The 21701-nt window shown below is 38.5% G+C and overlaps 1 protein-coding gene and 1 pseudogene across 2 annotated transcripts in view; one reads left to right on the top strand and one right to left on the bottom strand.

Annotated features, from left to right (window-relative positions):
- The window catches only part of SMCHD1 (structural maintenance of chromosomes flexible hinge domain containing 1), a 128692-nt gene extending 112876 nt beyond the window's left edge, over window positions 1-15816 (bottom strand). The window contains exons 1-3 of the mRNA XM_079942278.1: window positions 15169-15816; window positions 4893-4968; window positions 4074-4235 (exon numbers count right to left, since the gene is read on the bottom strand). Of these exons, the coding sequence (XP_079798404.1) occupies window positions 4074-4235; window positions 4893-4968; window positions 15169-15345 (415 nt within the window). The 5' untranslated portion in view covers window positions 15346-15816. The remainder of the gene's footprint in view (window positions 1-4073; window positions 4236-4892; window positions 4969-15168) is intronic.
- Window positions 15817-16215: 399 nt separating this feature from the next.
- On the top strand, window positions 16216-19566 carry LOC307197272 (chromobox protein homolog 3-like; annotated as a pseudogene). Its single transcript has 2 exons — window positions 16216-16388; window positions 18736-19566. The product of its transcript is annotated as a chromobox protein homolog 3-like (transcript).
- The last annotated feature ends 2135 nt before the right edge of the window (window positions 19567-21701 follow it).

Raw genomic sequence — 21701 nt, 5'->3', positions numbered from 1 at the left:
AGTCTGTGGTATGTAATTACATCATGCACAAGTCAAACGTAAGCACATTTTGAGATATAAGGACAACTATAAAGCAACTATAAAAGTGTCTATTGAGAGCTAATTTAAATACAGATATCTCACAACAGCAACTTGTGAAATGGCAGAATGTATCTGCTTAACTGACACAAAACTGCTCTTAATTTCCTACTACAAAATCAGCCTGACCTTCAGCTTATCACTGGCTCGGCATCGTTCCTAACATTCTCCTTTCTCCAGGGTCAGTACCCAAACTATTCCTCACTTTTATTCCCTTAATTAAAAGGGGGAACATAATAAATTAATGTCTCTTCCCCTGAGGCGTAACCCAACTTAAGCGTAATTAACCCACAGAGTAGCACTCCAGCAAGCACTTCCACACCCTCAACACTCAGGGGATGTCTATGTTTATAAGCTAGTTAGAAAGAAGTTACCACAAATCAGATATGTATAAAGACCTGGTGAAGGGTATTAACTAGGAAATGGAGAAGTAGGGACACTGTAGGAAATGCGAGGAAAAAGAGTTAAGAGAAACCTCAAAGAAAGAAATGAGTAGAATTTAGTATATGATTAGATATAAAGGGAGAAAGAAAAAGAAATCCAAGGTGGTTTTGAGTACTTGCTCTAGAAGACTGAATAAATGGTCATATTTTCCATAAAATTTGGAAGGAGAAAAATTTAGAAGGGAGGAAAGAAAAATTCAGTTTTAGATGCGATGCCCTATCACTATATCAAGCTCAGTGAGTAGAGGTGTTCCACAGAGCTGGAACAGACTATGCTTAATAGAGAGAGTAAAGACAGCCAGAGATAAATGCTTCATTGACACAGAATAGTTTAGGCTTGGGTAAGTTCACTTCAAGTATAAAAAGATCAACATGACTTAAAGAATTATCCACCATACAGTCAACAATAACCAGAAGTAGCATCAAAGGCACAGGAAACAGAGGCAGGGAAAGACCCAGGAATTTAATGTGAAGTTACAGAAATCAAAGCAGGAGTTTAAACAGTGATATTCTCTGCCTATTCATATAATGACAGTAGGAATGAAAACCCATATAACCAATCTGGAAGGTAATTAATCTATATCAAAAGTCTTAAAAATGAATGTATCTACTGACTCCCTGATTATACATTTAAAAAATTATCCCCAGAGAAAGAATTAAAGATTCATTCAATATGCAGATACTTAAACCCTTTCACCTAGATTTACATGTTGTTAACATTTTGCCACATGGCTCCTATGCATTTTTTAATTTAATTTTTATATTAAAGTATAGTTGATTTACAATGGTGTGTTAGTTTCAGGTATATAGCAAAGTGATTCAGTTATACATATATATAAATATATATATTCTTTTTTTACATTCTCTTCCATTATAGGTCTGTGCTATATAGTACGTCCTTGTTGATTATCTATTTTATATATAGTAGGGTGTGTATTTTAATCCCAAACTTATAATTTACCCCCCACCAAATGCATTTTTTTTTTTTTCGGTATGCGGGCCTCTCACTGTTGTGGCCTCTCCCATTGCAGAGCACAGGATCCGGATGCGCAGGCTCAGAAGCCACGGCTCACGGGCCCAGCCGCTCCGCGGCATGTGGGATCCTCCCGGACCGGGGCACGAACCCCTGTCCCCTGCATTGGCGGGTGGACTCTCAACCACTGCGCCACCAGGGAGGCCCCCGCAAATGCATTTTTGACTTAGAATATTTCCAACTTACATGGGTTTATCTGGTATAGAGGCATAAAGGAAACATAGTTTGCAATTTTAAATAGGGTGAACAAGATAAGTTTTGTTGAGAAGGTAATAGAAAAACAAGACTTGAATGAGGTGAGGGACTGAGACAGGGGCTATCCAGGCAGAGGGTCCTAAGCTGAGAATAAAGCTGGCAGTGAAGAGGAATGAACAACAAGAAGAGTTGTGGAAACAGAGTCAGAGAGATACAAAGCACAGCTTCTAAGACCATGCATGTAATTGTAAAGACGTCGGCGTTTACCCTTAGTGAAACAATCTGACTTCTCAAACCTTACGTGTACAGGCATGAAAAGAGAGAGACGAGGCCACTGTATAATCTCGGTAATCTATGATGGTGCCTCAGACCTAGTGTTACCAACAGAAGTAAAGAGAAATGCTCATTTTAAGATAAACACTGATGATAGTGCCAAAAGGATTTTCTGAAAGATTGAATGAGACAAAGAATCAATTGGATTTTTGGTTTAAGCAACTAAAAAGAACCAAAATTAATTTGGATGGAAAACTATGTGTAGTATATTCCCATCTTAGATATCCTAGTAGAGATGCCACATGGGCAAGTGGATAGACAAAACGGATTCAGGAGGTAAGTCTGGCATTATTTTCAATATTTAACTAAAAATGACCATTTCTCACTACCTCCATTTGGGAGTCACTTCCATAACTATGGTATTTAGAGCCATGAGATTGGATGGAATCACCAGTTGAGGAATTAGGAGAAGATAAGGGACCAAAGACTAAGCCCTGAAGCACTGACACATTAAGAAGATGGGGGGACTTCCTTGGTGGCGCAGTGGTTAAGAATCCATCTGCCAATGCAGGGGACATACTTCCCTTGTCTGGGAAGATCCCACATGCCGCGGAGCAACTAAGCCCGTGCGCCACAACTACTGAGCCTGTGCTCTAGAGCCCGAGAGCCACAACTGCTGAAGCCTGCATGCCTAGAGCCTGTGCTCCGCAACGAAGAGTAGCCCCTGATCGCCGCAACTAGAGAAAGCCCACGCGCAGCAACGAAGACCCAACGCAGCCAAAAATAATAAATAAATAAAATAAATAAATTTATTAAAAAAAAAGAATTAGTCACAAGAACATTCAGTCATTTGTAACAATTAAAAAAAAGACTGAAATAACCTGAATGTCTAATAACAACAGTACACTGTTCAAATAAATTACGTTATCTAAATACTGTGTAACCCCTAAAACAAATATACATTGACATGCATATTAAAGATGTTCATTACATTTTAAATAAAAAGGTAGGTTAAAAAAGTATGCATTGGGAATTCCCTGGTGGTCCAGTGGTTAGGACTCTGCTTTCACTGCTGAGGGCCCGAGTTCAATCCACGGTCAGGGAACTAAGATCTCACAAGCCATGCAGCGCGGCCAAAAAAAAAAAAAGGATGCATCATACAAAACCATTAAAAAAGAAAAAAAAAAATCAAACAATATAAAGAGGTCTGAAATGATAAACACCGAAGTGTTGGTGGTAGTTACAACTGGGTGGTAGAGATAGGGATGTTCTTTATGCTCTTTTTGCTTATCTATGTTTTCTAATTTTCTACCAACTCTAATGCATATACAATGAAAAAAAATTTTAATAAGAAAGTTCATAGGGAGTTCCCTGGTGGCCTAGTGGCTAGGATTCCTGGCTTTCACTGCCAAGGCCCAGGTTCAATTCCTGGTTCCTGGTTGGGGAACTGAGATCCCACAAGCCACAGCACAGCCAAAAAAGAAGAAAAAGAAAGTTTATAATGAACATCTAAATAGTATTAAACACTTTGGCAGGGTCCAGACAGAAAAGATTCTCTAAATCAACTAGCAAACAATCCAAAGGAAGGATAAAAACTGGCAAGTAGTAAAGGTGGAAGGAAATGATAAAGAAATGATAAAGAACACAAACCACTTACTTGTGCTGTTCAGCTATAAAAAATGTGCAAGATAAAACAAATATTTTCTCAACTGGGAGAGGTGTACATGAGGCCAGGAAGAATAAATCAGGAAAGGAGAGTGTACAGGAGATAGATGTGTAAGTACAAGACCTCTCATGAGTCGAAAAGGAATGAATTCTCATTCTACATTAGTTTTCAAGGAGAGGTATCTTTATTCTGAAGTAAGATGACTTAGGTAGAAAAAGAAATACACTGTGATGAAGAGACGAAGTAAGGACACTCACAAAAACTGATCACAGTCTGTGAATAAAGTAGAATGAGAGATCTTTTTTAAAGTGAAGGACTAAGACGTGTGATCAGGGGATAAAGGTGAGTGACAGTTTATCAAAATTAGTATAAATGGAATACTTACGTAAAGGATTTTGTCCTTCACTTGCATAATATTCATACATGCCACTTTTAACCAATGTGTCATAGTGAGGTAGGAAGTCAATTCGTTCTTTTGTAGCTGTTAGTAGTAACTGACTGACTGACTGTAGCAGGTACAGAGTGACTCCATCTTTAACAGTTTCATCTGTAATCAAGAGGTAACATCTTAAGTGCTAAGCTAGCATCCGAAACACAATGAATTTATAATTTTAAATATACAAACTGTATCTATGAAATGACTTTAAAAATTGTACAGGCAAATCCCCAAACAATGGATCCATCTATAAATTCAGTTGTGTTGTGTTTTGTTAAGAATATCAATGGAATAGGTTCAAATACTTCCACTCATCTGAAACACTCAATTCTTAAGTTGTCACAGAAAATCAGATGAGGAACTATATTAAAGTGGTATCAATATGAATGGAGAAGAATGATTAAATCCAAAAAGGAATCAGGCATGAAAAATTGGCAAGTCTTAGAACATAACTGGGTAAAAAAAGAAATGGAAGAATCCAAGTTGGTCAGAAGAATTAGCTTCTTAAGGGCCCAAGTAGAAGATCTGTGCTAGGTGTTGTGCTGAGCAAGGTCTCATCTTCTGTAGCCATAAATGATATCAACTCTTTTCCTATAATCTTGCTTGAAAAATATGACCTCTGCACAAACTGGATGCATATAGCTAGTTTCCTCCCCCATCCTCAAAACATCACAGTTTTTTGATGCGTATCTATCTCATAAAATAGTCATTGCTCTATGATATACTAGAACATATTAAATATAAAAGCATAAACATAACATTGCTTACCAAAATTATCACAGGTAATTTCTTTCCTACTTGTTGTTGTAATAACAAATTTTTCTTCAGGTGAAATGCCAAGTGTCTATCCAAAATAACAGAATAAAATCAATTATTATATAAAGGAAGTAAATACACTATTCAAGTTTACAAAAATATGAAAATATTAATAAGGATATTATAATCTTCTAACAGTTAGTGTTACATTTATTTGAGAAATATGTCTTAATGTTCTAAAATTTTGCCTTTGCATAATTAACCACAAATCTATCTACAAATTACCTAGATTTTTCTGCTATTATATGTCACCTAGGAACACAAGTGATTAATTGAACATTTTGAAAGGGTTTAACATCAGCAGGGCTCTCTTAGAGAGATATATATATTTTATGTCAATATATAAGTAAACTTATTTGGAGCAAAGTAAACATATAATTTTATGTCAATATATAAGTAAACTTATTTGGAGCAAAGTATTAACATAACACTTATGTTCATATATATTAAATATTTAAATATGCAAAAACAAAAGTACTAGAAGAAAACAGAGGTTAATATTTTATAACACTGAGGTTAAGTATAGCCACACTATGCAGGGTATCTGCATAAAGAATCTTTATATCTATTATAACCCCTTCCAAAAGTATAACTTAAAAAAATTAAGGCAACATAAATTATGGGGGGAAACTACAACAGGAAACAAAGGGTTAGCATCCTTACTTCTGTTTCAGGTAATGATGAACTAGTTAATCTAGACCAACCTTACACAGAAGATTACTAAAAAAATCTAGACTAATGATATTCAAGTCTTCAATACTGATACTAAAAACCCTACTGGTCACTACTGAAACTAACTGAGGCACTAACTCCTTACTCTGAACACTGACAAATTAAAGGCAAAGAACAAAGCATTTATCCTGTTTTCTTGTACCAATTAGATTTCAGGGTAACCATATATCTCTAATTGATGAGGCAAAGTTGTTCTTTTGCCTCATCGATTAGAGAGGTAAAGAATTCCTGCTAATAAATACAGGAGGAATGGCAATCAGAATAGCACCATCAATGAATGAACCTTAAATTAAAACTTGTTTATGGAGGAATCCTGCTGAAACCACCTGAATCCCACTAATTCAATCTTAGCATTTCTAAGAGTGGGTAAAATAGCCTTACATTATGTGCCTCCTGATATGATGTAATACGAAGTACCAGCACCACCTATGAAGTATTTTTTGCTTCCCTATCCCAAAGAAGCTGAACCTAAATCTTAATTATAAGCCTTTAAAAATAACTTCTAGTTTATAGGATATGTTGAGTTAGAACAAGCTAAATTACACCATAAAGGAGCACAGACAAATCCAGAATGTGGAATATGAGAGACAAACCAACTTGATTTCTTCAACAAGTCAGTGTCAGGAAAAACAAAAAAGACTGGGGGAAGGTACTTTGCTCAAATGCTCTAAATTTTAGAAGAATTAAGAAACATAAAAAACCAAGTTCAATATAAGGACCCTGATTTAAACAAACCAACTATAAAAAAAATATTTCTGAGATAAACAAATCTGAATATGGATTGAACAATACTATTGAAAATGTTAATTTTGATGGTGTGATAATAGAAGTGCATGTTGAGTATACAGGAGTGAAGTAAACTAAGGCCTGGAATATGCTTCAAAAGGCAAAAATGAAGCTAGTGTGGTAAATACGTGGAAACTGTTGAATGTGGATGATTATACGTGGTTTCATTATACTATTATCTCTTGTGTATGTTTGAAACTTTTAATGAGAAGAATTTCTAACTTAAAATATACTATTATAGGGCTTCCCTGGTGGCGCAGTGGTTGAGAATCTGCCTGCCAATGCAGGGGACATGGGTTCGAGCCCTGGTCTGGGAAGATCCCACATGCCGCAGAGCAACTGGGCCCATGAGCCACAACTACTGGGCCTGCACGTCTGGAGTCTGTGCTCCACGAAAAGAGAGGCCACGATAGTGAGAGGCCCGTGCACCGTGATGAAGAGTGGCCCCTGCTCACCGCAACTAGAGAAAGCCCTCGCACAGAAATGAAGACCCAACACAGCCCCAAATAAATAATAAATAAATAAATAAAAGCCATTTCTAAAAAAAAAAAGAGAGTTTAAATAAAATATATATATATATATATACTATTATAGACCAGTGGAAGAGAATAGAGAACCCTGAAACAGACCCACACATACGTACACAGGGAGCTTGGCAAATAGGGGAATGACATTACAGATTGACGAGAAAAGAATAAACTATTCAATGAATGTTACTGAGACAACTACTTAATTGTACAGAAATAGATTTTTAAAATCCCCATCTCAACATACACAATAATAAGTTCCAAGAGAACTAAAGCAGCTACATTTTAATCCAAAATTGTAGAGGAAAAATAGGGAGATCATTCTGAGAGGAGAGAGAAAGGATTTCTGAAAATACATAAGAAGTGCAAGCCATAAAGAAAAAAACTGGAAAACACGAAAAGATGCTCATCCTAGTTATCAGAGAAAATTAAAACTTTGATTATCATTCCTACAAGGCTAGTAAAAAATTTAAGTCCTGATAATATAAAGTATAGGCCTCCGTTAAAAGAATCACACATGATGAAGTGGAATTTAACCCAGGGATGAAAGCATCTTTCAATATCAACAAATCAACGTGATACACCACATCAACAAACTGAAGAATAAAAACCATATGATCATCTCAATAGATGCAGAAAAAGCTTTTGATAAAATTCAAAATCCATTTATGATAAAAACTCTCCAGAAAGTGGGCACAGAGGGAACATACCTCAACACAATAAAATCCATATATGACAAACCCACAGCTAACATCATACTCAACGGCAAAGAGCTGAAATCATTTCCTCTCAGATCAGGAATAAGACAAGGATGCCCACTCACACCACTTTTATTCAACATAGTTTTGAAAGTCCTAGCCACAGCAATCAGTGAAGAAAAAGAAATGAAAGGAATCCAAATTGGAAAGGAAAAAGTAAAATTGTCACTGTTTGCAGATGACATGATACTATACATAAAAAATACTAAAGATGCCACCAGAAAACTACTAGAGCTCATCAATTAATTCAGTAAAGTTGCAGGATACAAAATTAATATACATAAATCTGTTGCATTTCTATACACTAAGAACAAACTATCAGAAAGACAAATTAAGGAGACAATCCCATTTACCACTGCATCAAAAAAAAAACAAAAACAAAAACCTAGGAATAAACCTACCTAAGGAGGCAAAACACCTGTACTCTGAAAATTATAAGACACTGATGAAAGAAATTGAAGATGAACAAAGAGATGGAAAGGTACACCTTGTTCTTGGATTGGAAGAATCAATTTTGTTAAAATGACCATACTACCCAAAGCAATCTACAGGCGCAGTGAAATCCCTATCAAATTACCAATGGGATTCTTCACAGTACTAGAACAAACAATTTAAAAAATTGTATGCAAACACAAAAGATCCTAAATAGCCAAAACAATCTTGAGAAAGAACAGAGTGGAAGATTCACACTTCCTGACTTCAGACTATACTACAAAGCTACAGTAATCAAAACAGTATGGTACTGACACAAAAACAGACACACAGCTCAATGGAACAGGATGAAAGCCCAGAAATAAATCCACACACTTATGGTCAATTAACCTGAGACAAAGGAGGCAAGAATATACAGTGGACAAAAGACAGTCTCCTCAATAAGTGGTGCTGGGAAAACTGGACAGCTACATGTAAAAGAATGAAATTAGAAGATTCTCTAACACCATATACAAAAATAAACTCAAAATAGTTTAAAGACCTAAATGTAAGACCGGATACTATAAAACTCCTAGAGGAAAACATATGCAGAACACTCTGACATAAATCACAGCAATACTTTTTTTGGCTCTGTCTCCTAAAGTAATGGAAACAAAAGCAAAAATAAACAAATGGGGCCTAATTAAACTTAAAAGCCTTTGCACTGCAAAGGAAACCATAAACAAACCAAAAAGACAATCTATGGAATGGGAGAAAATATTTGCAAATGAAGCAACCAACAAGGGCTTAATTTCCAAAATATACAAATAGCTCATACAGCTCAATATTAAAAAAAAAAATTAAAAATGGGCAGAAGACCTAAATAGACATTTCTCCAAAGACAGACAGTCAACAGGCACATGAAAAGATGCTCAGTGGCACTGATCACCAGAGAAATGCAAATCAAAACTAGAATGAGGGACTTCCCTGGTGGTACAGTGGTTAAGAATCCGCCTGCCAATACAGGGGACATGGGTTCAAGACCTGGTCTGGGAAGACCCCACATGCCGCGGAGCAACTAAGCCCGTGAGCCACAACTACTGAGCCTGCGCTCTAGAGCCCGTGAGCCACAACTACTGAGCTCGCGTGCCACAACTACTGAAGCCCACGCGCCTAGAGACCATGCTCCACAACGAGAAGCCACTGCAATGAGAAGCCCACGCACTGCAACGAAGAGTAGCCCCACTCGCCACAACTAGAGAAAGCCCGCATGCAACAATAAAGACCCAATGCAGCTCCGCCCTCAAAATAATGATAATAAATAAATTTAAAAAAACCAAACTAGAATGAGGTATCCTCTCACACTGGTCAGAATGGCCATCATCAAAAAGTCTACAAATATTGATGCTGGAGAGCGTGTGAAGAGAAGGGAACCCTCCTACACTGTTGGTGGGAATGTAAACTGGGACAGCCCCTATGGAGAAGAGTATGGAGGTTCCCTTAAAAATTAAAAAGAGTTACCATAAGATCCAGCAATCCCAATCCCACTCCTGGGAATACACCTGGAAAAGACAAACTCTCTAATTCGAAAAGATACACACACCCCAATGGACATTCCAGCACTATTTACCATAGCCAAGACATGGAAGCAACCTAAATGTCCATCAACAGATGAATGGATAAAGAAGATGTGGGGTGTGTGTGTGTGTATGTGTACACACACACACACACACACACAAAATGGAATAGTACTCAGACATAAAAAAGAATGAAATAGTGCCCTTTGCAGCAACATGGATGGACCTAGAGATTATCTTACGAAGTGACATCAGACCGAAAGACAAATATAGTATATCACTTACATGTGGAATCTAAAAAAAAAGATACAAATGAACCTACTTACAAAACAGAAACAGACTCACAAAAATAGGAAACAAACTTGGGGTTACCAAAGGGGAAAGCAGGGCAGAGGAGATAAATTAGGAGTTTGGGATTAACAGATACACACTACTAGGGAATTCCCTGGCGGTCCAGTGGTTAGGATTCGGCGCTTTCACTGTGGTGGCCCAGGTTCAATCCCTGGTTAGGGAACTACCTGCAAGACGCATAGCCAAAAAAAAAAAAAAAAAAAATACAGATACACACTACTGTATATAAAACAGATAAACAACAAGAACGTACTGTATAGCCCAGGGAACTATATTCAATATCTTGTAATAACCTACAATGGAAAAGAAGTGTGTGTGTGTGTGTGTGTGTGTGTGTGTGTGTGTATGTGTGTGTATGTGTGTATATATCTGAGTCAGTTTGCTCTACACCTGAAACTAACATTGTAAATCAACTATACTTCAATTTTTTAAAAAGTTCTACTAAAAAGACAGCTATATTTTGAAGGATAAAAAAATAAAGTATAGGCCTCCATATAGGGAAGGTGGATCTTACACATTTCGGATAGGCCCGAAAGTCAGTACAACCATATTGAAAAGCAATTTGGTATACTTTAGTAAAATTAAAAATACTCATATCCTATGCAATTCCACCCAAGAGAAATGAAGCTATAGACATAAACTGATGGGGAAAAGATTCTATTTGTTTATAGAAATAAAAATTGTCTTCACAGATCTTAGGCTTTTGTATAATCAAGACAGTCTTTATTTCTCAGTTCTTTACTACTTTATTTCTACAATGTCCCAACTGTTAGATCATGTGGTTACATATCCTGTAGAAAAAAATACATATTTTTATAATTAAATTAAATCTTTAAGATCTATGTACATCTGAAAAGTATTTATATATATATCATACAATCTCTCCATAGTTTTATTATTCAATTAAGATAAATAAGCTATCTTTTTTCTCTGCTTTATCTATAATCCTTTATAAAAATTATTTCTCAAATTCATAACTTCTCTAAATATTTTATAGCTCTGGTATTCGACAGACATAAATTAAATATTTTTACATTATTCATTATGCTTTTATTCAAGATGTCATACTCATCTCTCTCCAATTTTTGGTCTAAAAATCTATCTTATCAGATGTAAACTAAAGTCTTCCGTGTATCTGTACTCACCTGGCGTTGAATACAGATACATTTCCTCTGCCTTTCTCTATATGAAAGCAGGATGACATTCTATTTGGGAAAGAATCGTAACTGGGCTTTTTCATTTTTATAAGAGCACTTCAATTCCTCCTTTTTCTGGGTTAATGTTAAAGCATATGGATCTTCCAAAGTACCAGCCCTACATGTCTTTAGGTTAGCTTCAAACTATCTGCTGCCCAACTTCTCTCAAAAGCCAATTTTAAGAAATATTTATGAAGGGCTAACTAACTTGTAGTCCATAAAATCCTGACTACTTTAAACTTCATCAATGGATTAGGTCACTCAGAAGTTATATAGTTCAATGCATCTCTCTGAACAAAAACTAGCCTTTAATAATGTGCTTTGGTATTATATCCAGTCGCTCTGTCCCTGAACCACACCAAAACCAGGAACACCCACATTGCACTTGGGCGAGAAATCTCTACAAAAATTTGGGTGGTAACTGCTTAAAGCAGGCTGCAATACCCTAAACAACACACAGCGTACCTTGCATTAAAAGACAAGATAAGAAGAGCCTCTCCTATCTCTAAGAATGTTGTCCATTTTATCAGGATTTGTGAGGAATCTAGGGAGAAATTTTTCTCAAATCAAAGGTTTGCATCGTTAGCAGCTGGAATGTTTTTATTTTATAGACATTGTGGATTTTGTATCAATTAACTTTCCTTCTTTGTTTTGACGCCCAAGAAACTCAAAGCTGATTTCATGGCTCAGCACTGGTATATGCTTTAATCAAATGAACTTCCACTTACTAGTTCTCCTCAGGTTACTTTTCTACTCTTTCCTGCATCTACCTTCTTTTACCTTTTTTCTTTTCAACTTTTGGAATTTTTAACGTAATATAGCTTATGTACAAATTGTGTTTGAAGGAACAGATTGATTCATTTAACTAAACGCTATAAACCAACTATTAGGTAAGGCTCCTACCTTCAAGAAGCAGAGACTATTTTTTAAGTATGATGGTATAACAAGTGCTATAGAAGGGTGACAAGGAATAGTGGAACCACACAAGAGAAGGAGTAGGCATTTCCTCAAAATTAGGGGTGGAGAGGAGGGTTTGCACATATGGGTCTTAATGCCTGGGCATATTAAGAACTAGCCAAAAAAGTTATTTTCTAATCTTTGATTCTGCAAGGTCACAAGGGCTCAAGTGAGTCAATAACTGCTTATCACAAGTGTAAGGGCTTCTGCCAAATCCACCTTTTCCTCTTCCTTCCTCTTGATTGCTCCTCTTTTCTACAAAGTGCGCTTTCCCCAAATAACATTTTAGGACCCATAATACTTTTTAGCACTACAAAACACTTATTAGTTTGTTTTCAGTTTTAATGAAAAACTTTAATTTAGTGCACTATCTGCCTCTTCCCCTAAAACGGAAAATGAAGCCTTTAGTAAATAGTGTGGACATTGTGGAGATTGTTTTAAAAAAATACAAGCTTTAGAATCAAACAGACCTAGATTCCAATCCCAGTTTCATTGCTCATGAACTGTATAAACTCAGACTTCAATCAGTAACTTATTTCAGTTCTTCATGTCTGTAATGGGGACAAAGTTATGGGATTAGGTGGCATAATCTAATGATGTTTTAAATTCTCAAAAAAAAAAAAGTTAGCCTTCCTTTTTTTACTAGTTCTTCCCTCCCACTTCTAATCAAATTTAACCTTCTCTGTTCCAGCAGGAAAAAGTGGGAAGGAGAGGAAAAGAATTAGTCAAAGAAAATATTTTCCTTGTTAAAATACTGAAGGAATGGAATGAATATATCTGTTCCCTATAACAAAGAACATCATTTGAGGCTGAGTGGAATAACAAAAAGAACTTGGCTTCTGGGTTTGAATTCTAATTTTTGTACTATCTGTTTGACTTAAGTGAGTCACCATCTCCAAAAGTGAGTTTCCACTTCCGTAATAAGAGGTTATTATACTCTTCCCCTATATATGTAACAGACTTACTGACACTTCTCATATGGGAGAATTATTTCTAGAGGGAGGGTAGATTAGTACAACCTTTCTGAAAAACAATTTAAAAATACGTATCAAGAGCTTTAAAAATATTCCTGACCTTTGATCCAGGAATCTCACTTCTAAGATTCTAAACCAAAGAAAAATAAAGACATAAAAGACTATGCATATAAGGGGAAAGAATTTTAAAAAGAATATATATATATGTAACTGAATCACTGTGCTGTACACCTGAAACTAACATGACATTGTAAATCAACTATACTTCAATGTTTTTAAAAAAGGAGGAAAAAAAAGTTTAAAAAACAAAATAAAATAAATCTCCAAAAAAAAGACTATGCATTCAAACATGTTTATCATGGCATTGCTTAAAATTGGAAGTAATGTAAACGTCAACAAAAAAGAGAGATCTGGTTATGTAAACAGTGGTACAAAACAGACCACTTCGATTATGAAGACTTGCATTAAAACAGAAAAATACTGACAATATTAAGTGAAAAAAATGGAATATAGACATGTATTACGGTTATTTAAAAATGGGGGGTGAGGGTAAGGATACAAAGAAATAACTCCAAGTGCTAACAGTGGTTATAAATTTCACAGTGAGTAAAAGGTTTACTTTTTTCCCTCTGGTTCCTTATTTTCTTTAATGTGCTGATAGTTTAGAATCATTTTTACATGTCATGACTTTAAATCATTTACATATAATCAATATAAATATTTTATATAATCAACTACAAAAATAATAAACATGAAGAGTTTCCTTTCCCTGATGCATATGAAACATTCATCCAAAAAAAAGAGCATTCATTCATTCACTTTTCAAAGACATGGGAATCTGCTATAACCATACACAGAATGAACTTCTGAGTTTATAAAGTTTTGTCTCCATTCTAATTTGGCCATTTACTATGTGCCAGGCACAATTCCAGATGCTGGGAATACAGAACAAATCAAAGTCCTTCCTCTCAAGTCGTTTTTTCCCCTGAGTCTTGATTTCAATTATTTCAGCAACTAGTATACAGAGTTAATAGCACTAAAAACATCAGCCTGCTCAAGTTAAAACACTGCTTCACACCAAGTCCTTTTTCCTTGGAAGCTAAGTGTTCTCTATCGCTTAAAAAGAGCCCCAAGTGGTTAATGCAGCTGACGAATATACCCCTTCTTTGAAGCTCGAGCACCAGCAACACCTCAGATCTAGAAAAGACTTCCCAGTTTAAAGTAGGACTTTGCCTACATAATCATTAACTTTTAAAGCAAACTAGTACAGGGAGTATATAGGTCCTTTGGTGTTCCGCAGATACCCTCGGACACCATTTGAGTGGTTCAGGAACTCCCAGGGGGCTGGGGGATGCAGGAAACCAAAAGGGCAGCTCCACCTGCTAAGCTCTCTAGATCAAGTGCTTCCACTACGGAAGGACCCCGCCAGGGCGGGCCTGCAAGCCTTCTTGACAGAACGACCCAGGAAATTACTGCATCACTGAACGAACCTGAGAAAAATCGACTCCAGGAATTTAACAACTTCTATCACAACACTCCTAACAGAGCCATCGGGGAGAACTCCGCTCTCTTCTTTAAAAAAAAAAAAACAAAAACAAAAGTTCCACCCGAAAGAGAAACAAGTGGCTTTCCTGACTGGAAGAAGAGCTGCACGGCCTCAGAGGCTAAGGTCGCCCCGGGCCCATGCAACCCGCGGTACCAAAGTCTGGGAGGCGCGACCCCCGGAACAGGGCCGGGGCAGAGGGAGGCCCACCAACCGCCGGCTCCGCACTCCAAGGCCCGCGCCCGGACCGGCCCCTGGCTTCGCCGCCCCTCTCAGGCATGGCGGGCACCCGGGAGGGAGAAGCCAAAGCCGCAGGACCGGGGCCGAGTGACAGGTTTATTGCCCCCAGTGAGCAACTTGGGCTTCTCGTCACTCTCCCAACCTCAACTCTACCCGCGCATCCCTCCTTAGCGTACCTGACACACTGAAGCGCGGAACGCCGCAAAGTCCGAGCGCTCCGTGACCTGCAGCGCCCGGTCCCCGAGCTCCGACTCCTTCTCGCGCCGGTCAAACAAGTACACCGTCCTGGAGCCGTCGCCTCCGTCGCCCTCTCCGGTCCCCACCGAGGGCCCGCCGTCGTCCGCCGCTGCCATATTGGGGAAGAGGAGAGAAAACAGCAGCGCCGGCCCCTGCGGCCGTCGCGCTAAAGGCCGAGGTACGGGCTCCGCGCGGCGCCTTCAGCTCCAGCCCCCGGGGCGGCACAAGGCCTCTACCCCGGCGCACTCAGCTCCTCCCTTGGCGGCGGCGGCGGCCGAGCAGCCGCAGGCGCGAGGATCACCCGGGAACCGATTCGAACGAGCTCCTACCCGTACACCACGTCACTTCCGCGGCCCGCCGCTCCCGCAGAGGAGGGGGCGCGCGGCGCGCTCCTCGGAAGGCCTGGTCCCGCGCCCGCTGCCGACCAGGCGAGGTCGCAACGCTACCCGCAACCAGGTCCGCCGCCTGTAGCTGTGGCGCAGGAGAAAGAGGGGCCATCGGCGGCGCGCAGGAGGCGGGGCGAATCCGGCAATCCGCGCGGGCCGGGGCGGGCCTTCGGAGCCCGCTGCCCGGGGCCCGCCCCTTTCGCCCTCGCGAAGTTGGAGGGAAGCGCGGTCCCTAGCGGGCGGCGGCACTCTGAGGGAGCGATCCGGTATCCGAGGCGGGAGAGCGTATCCCGCGAGCGGCGGGGGGAGTCTTCCGAGGGACTGTTTTCTCCCGGCCCAGAAGGTCCTGGTACCTTCCCGCCTCTCCATAACCCCGACCGAGCCTATCCGGCTTCGAGCTCCTGGCGCCGCGGCAACGGCTGCGACTTCAGGACCAGGTCGCGTGAACGCGGCGGTGGGAAGCGCCAGGCCCGCGGGCCTCGCGGTGTGGACCTGACCCCGCCACGAGCACGTGGGTCCCCACGCGGAAAAAAACGACGCCGAGACACCCTGAGCCGCTTTTTCAGTCCCATTTCCTAGTGGTTATGTGTGGGCCGCGGCATGGACCTCCGAGACAAAGCGGGGCCCGGAGAACCTCCCCACCGAGGTTCTGTGACGTCACCGCGGCCTCCAAGGGTCCCGGCGACCATATCTGCCCGATGTACACGCCTACCCAACGCCGCCGCCACCACGCGTCTGGGAGTCGTGCACAAGCAACCCTATGCCACAGAGTTGTTAGGAATAAGTTAAATAATGTTCGCAAAGGGCTTTTTTTTTTTAAATACAGGAGGTTCTATTAATCTATTTCATACATATTAGTGTATACATGTCAATCCCAATCTCCCAATTCATCCCACCACCCCCCCGCCACCCCTCGCATTTCCCCCCTTGGTGTACATATGTTTGTTCTCTCCATCTGTCTCTATTTCTGCCTTGCAAACCGGCTCATCTGTACCATTTTTCTAGATTCCACATATATGCGTTAATATACGATATTTGTTTTTCTTTTTCTGACTTACTTCACTCTGTATGACAGTCTCTAGGTCCATCCACGTCTCTTCAAATGACCCAATTTTGCTCCTTTTTATGGCTGATTATTATTCCATTATATATGCCACATCTTTATCCATTCATCTTTCGATGGACACTTAGGTTGCTTCCATGACCTGGTTATTGTAAATAGTGCTGCAATGAACATTGGGGTGCATGTGTCTTTTTGAATTATGGTTTTCTCCGGGTGTATGCCCAATAGATTGCTGGGTGCATGGTAGTTCTATTTTTAGTTTTTTAAGGAACCTCCATACTTTCTCCATAGTGGCTGTTATCAATTTACATTCCCACCAACAGTGCAAGAGGGCTCCCTTTCCTCCACACCCTCTCCAGCATTTGTTGTTTGTAGATTTTCTGATGATGCCCATTCTGACCAGTGTGAGGTGATACCTCATTATAGTTTTGATTTGCATTTCTCTAATAATTAGTGATGTTGAGCAGCTTTTCATGTGATGCACATGGCTCCCCTCCGCCACCGCCAACACGCGGCTGAGAATCGTGCACGAGCATGCCTATGCCACAGAGTTGTTAGGAATAAGTTAAACGATGTTCACAAAGGACTTAACGTGCACTACGCTTTCAGTAACAGCCTTTATTGCGCTTCATTAAATATCCTTATCCTGGCCTGTAGTGCCCTAACTCAACAACAAATAATATTGTCATTGTTAGACGACTAGGTTTAGTCATTTACTCTCCAGGTCTTAAAATATTTAGTGAATATTTTGTGCTTGAGAGTGACACGTAAATTCATTAAGACTGGGGGATTTTTTTGATTCTTCAAAAGTTTGGGTGATAAAGTATATTTTCCGTTTTACTAGGTTTGCCAAAACCTTCATGGTTAATTACATGGATAGACTAATCATTGGTGTATGTTAGAAACCTAGATTTGCTTGTCCAAATAAAGATGCTCCAGAATTGTAGCGTGTGTGTGTGTGTGTGTGTGTGTGTGTTTGGCTAGACATATAAGGTATTAAAGGTGGAACACCCAGTTGGAACAAAAGTGTGAAGGCATGTGTTTGGGAGGTGCATAAATAATAAGGGCTGGAAGTGGGGAGAATGGAACAGTAGATGGTGGAAGATAAAACTGGGAAGAGGCCAGATGTGGCCAAACGCCATTCATGTTCCTGAAGGGAGATATGAGGGAAAGCTGAGACCAAAGTAACCCCGACTCCTGTGGGATTTCTTTGACCTCTCGCATTTTACCTTTCAAATTCAAGGGAACTTTTTGTTATAGTCCATTATATAATGGTGTTTGATTTAAATGACAAAAAAAAGTTTTTCATATCTTAATGAGTGAAATGAATTGCCTATTTCATCAAATTGGGACTAGAGCTAGAAGTTCATCATCAGGACAATTTCTCATTTCTCTATAATACTAAATTATGCAAATGCATGGGTACAAACAGAAACTCTTTGTATGTCTTTAGAAGAGATTTAAAGATAATCTCACTGAGGAGAGATACAAAATGCTGCCAGAGGAGTGTACTACAATATTACAGGCAACTATTGGTGGAAACACAGATATGTATCTTCTTGAGAGGTCAACTCTGAATCACTGTCTTCTGTGGCAGTTTGGCAGTCTGAGACATTTGCCAGTCAACTTTTGTTCTCAGAGAGAAACTCCCCAGATAACTTTTTCAGCAAAGAAAGATGATGTTTGTTTTTTTTAATTAAAGTATAGTTAATTTACAATGTTGTGTTAGTTTCAGGTGTACAGCAAAGTGATTCAGTTATACATATTGATATATATATTCTTTTTCAGATTGTTTTTCATTATAGGTTATTTCAAGATATTGAATATAGTTCTCCGTGCTGTACGGTAGGTCCTTGGTTTTTTTATTGATGATGTTTGTTCTTTAATTTTCATCACAAATAAATAAGAGTTTGAAATGACCCAGTGCCACAATTAGTTCTCTTTAATTGACTAGTAATTTTTCTTTTTATTAGCCATCTTATCGTATAGAGTATAAATATTTAAGTATCCACGTATCAGTTATCTCTTGCTGCAAAACAACATACCCCCAAACTTAGTGGCCTCTTGTACAACTCCTCACTGCCCTCCTCCTGGGAGAGAGTGAATAACAGCTCTTCAACTCCACAATTTAAAAACTCCTCCAATAAAACTGTGTTGCAAAAAATGGGAAAGAAACAGAATAGAAAAGAGTAAAATGAGTCAAAGAGGTAGAGCCTGAAGGTTTTGTGATGGAAGAAATATTGGACTGATGTGTAGTGAATGGGAAGGTGGTGTATATCCTTCAGCAGAAGAGATTTACAGGTGCTAACAATACTTGAAAACTGGAAGAAAATTCAGATCATTCAAAGTTAAAGTATTTCTTATTTCTGAAAAAGCTGGTAAAGAAAAAGATGGCACAAAAGTAAAATCTTTATCTGACAGTGAATCTGATGACAGGAAATCAAAGAAGAAAAGAGATTCTGCTTTGCCAAGATGCTTTGCCAGTGGTCTTGATCCTGAGCAAATAACTGTGTTACATACAGCAGTGGATAATTAATATTTCTCATGAAATGGAAAGATGCAGATGAAGCAGACTCGATGCTGTAGAAGAGGCAAACATGAAGTGTTGTCAAATTTTAATTGCTTTTTACAAAGGGAGACAAACTTGGCATTCTTGTCCAGAAGATGATCAATAATTGTTTACATACATACAAAAATCTGGTCTTGGTTTATGACTTATTGGTATGAAAAATAACTACATTCTAATGAAAATCAAGTTTGATGTGTTCATTTTGAGTAGTATTAAGGGAATTGTTGAGTTGTTCTAGTTTTTATTTTTTTCTGTCAAAAGCACTGTTTACTTTGAATAAATAAAACTTTCTGTAGTTGCTTCATTTATCAGAACAGAACGTTTGATACCATGGTTTATTATTTTCTCTGCATTAGAGAACAGCTTTTCTAAAATGTTAGAAAAAATTTCCATAGTCATTACTCAATCAGAATTTCCATTTATTATTTTTAACCTATAATGCCCAAGGACCATTCTGGGTTTATTTGTTTTTATCGGTATACATAAATACATACTTAAATGCTTGTTGTTGGGTTTTGGGTTTTTTTTTTTTTTTACATTCACCAAAACAAAAAAGGCATTTTTTCACAACCGTGAGTAAGTGCGTGTTGTTTCTGGGATGCCATCATTCTGAGCAACCTAGAAAATAGATCACCTCAAGCTAAACTGAAATTTTCCTGAAGCCATAACCTTTCAAATCAAACAGATGTCCCTAACACCATACACAAAAATAAACTCAAAATGGATTCGAGACCTAAATGTAAGACCAGACACTATAAAACTCTTAGAGGAAAACATAGGAAGAACATTCTTTGACATAAATCACAGCAAGATCTCTTTTGATCCACCTCCTAGAGTAATGGAAATAAAAACAAAAATAAACAAGTGGGACCTAATGAAACTTAAAAGCTTTTGCACAGCAAAGGAAACCATAAACAAGATGAAAAGACAACCCTCAGAATGGGAGAAAATATTTGCAAACGAATCAACGGACAAAGGATTAATCTCCAAAATATATAGACAGCTCATGCAGCTCAATATTAAAGAAACAAACAACCCAATCACAAAATGGGCAGAAGATCTAAATAAACATTTCTCCAAAGAAGACATACAGATGGCCAAGAAGCACATGAAAAGCTGCTCAACATCACTAATTATTAGAGAAATGCAAATCAAAACTACAATGAGGTATCACCTCACACCAGTTAGAATGGGCATCATCAGAAAATCTACAAACAACAAATGCTGGAGAGGGTGCGGAGAAAAGGGAACCCTCTTGTGCTGTTGGTGGGAATGTAAATTGATACAGTCACTATGAAGAACGGTATGGAGTTTCCTTAAAAAACTAAAAATAAAAGTACCATATGATCCAGCAATCCCACTACTGGGCATATACACAGAGAAAACCATAATTCAAAAAGACACATGCACCCCAATGTTCACTGTAGCCCTATTTACAATAGCCAGGTCATGGAAGCAACCTAAATGCCCATTGACAGACGAATGAATAAAGAAGATGTGGTACATATATACAATGGAATATTACTCAGCCATAAAAAGGAACGAAATTGGGTCCTTTGTAGAGACGTGGATGGATCTAGAGGCTGTCATACAGAGTGAAGTAAGTCAGAAAGAGAAAAACAAATATTGTATATTAACGCATGTATGTGGAACCTAGAAAAATGGTACAGATGAACCAGTTTGCAGGGCAGAAGTTGAGACACAGATGTGTCTCAGGTGTAGAGACACAGATGTGTCTCTACAGATGTAGAGAACAAATGTATGGACGCCAAGGGGGGAAAACCGCGGTGGGGTGGGGATGGTGGTGTGCTGAATTGGGTGATTGGGATTGACATGTATACACTGATGTGTAAAAAATTGATGACTAATAAGAACCTGCAGTATAAACAAACAAACAAACAAACAAAAAAACAACTAATACTAAACTTTCTTTGGGTTATTTGTATGGAAATATGTTAATATAAATGTTTCAGACATTACATGAAATTTCTAAAAATCTTATATGTTCTGGTATAATGTTATAAGTCATAATTCTAGTTATTACTTTAAAATGTATATCTCAGAAATAACTAAATTTCCTTGTCAATTGCATTATTATGAACTTTCATCAAATCTTTAACCGTGGTCATTTTTAGGTCTTTTGTCATTTGCAGACAGTTCTGGGTGTACTCTGATGCTTTTGCAAATATATTCCTATAAAAGGGTTTCATCTTCAAGGAATTCATGGAAAAGACTGACAAGTACAGGTTTCTGGTAACTGACTATACGGCTGAACTGAATGAATAAGCATTTTCAGAACTCTAATGGAAAACTGATGAATTCATAAAATGCTAACAAAAGATCAAGATGAAAAAAAATTAATTACATGGGACTGAGTGAACTGATGAGAATGATTCTAATTTCTGTGACTTTCTGTTTGAATAAAAAAAAAATCCCACAAGGACTCAGAGGCAA

The sequence above is a fragment of the Stenella coeruleoalba genome (genome assembly GCF_951394435.1).
Source record: "Stenella coeruleoalba genome assembly, chromosome: 14".
Taxonomy (NCBI): domain Eukaryota; kingdom Metazoa; phylum Chordata; class Mammalia; order Artiodactyla; family Delphinidae; genus Stenella; species Stenella coeruleoalba.
Note: the sequence above shows the minus strand (reverse complement) of the source record. Positions and strands in the feature narration are given on the sequence as shown.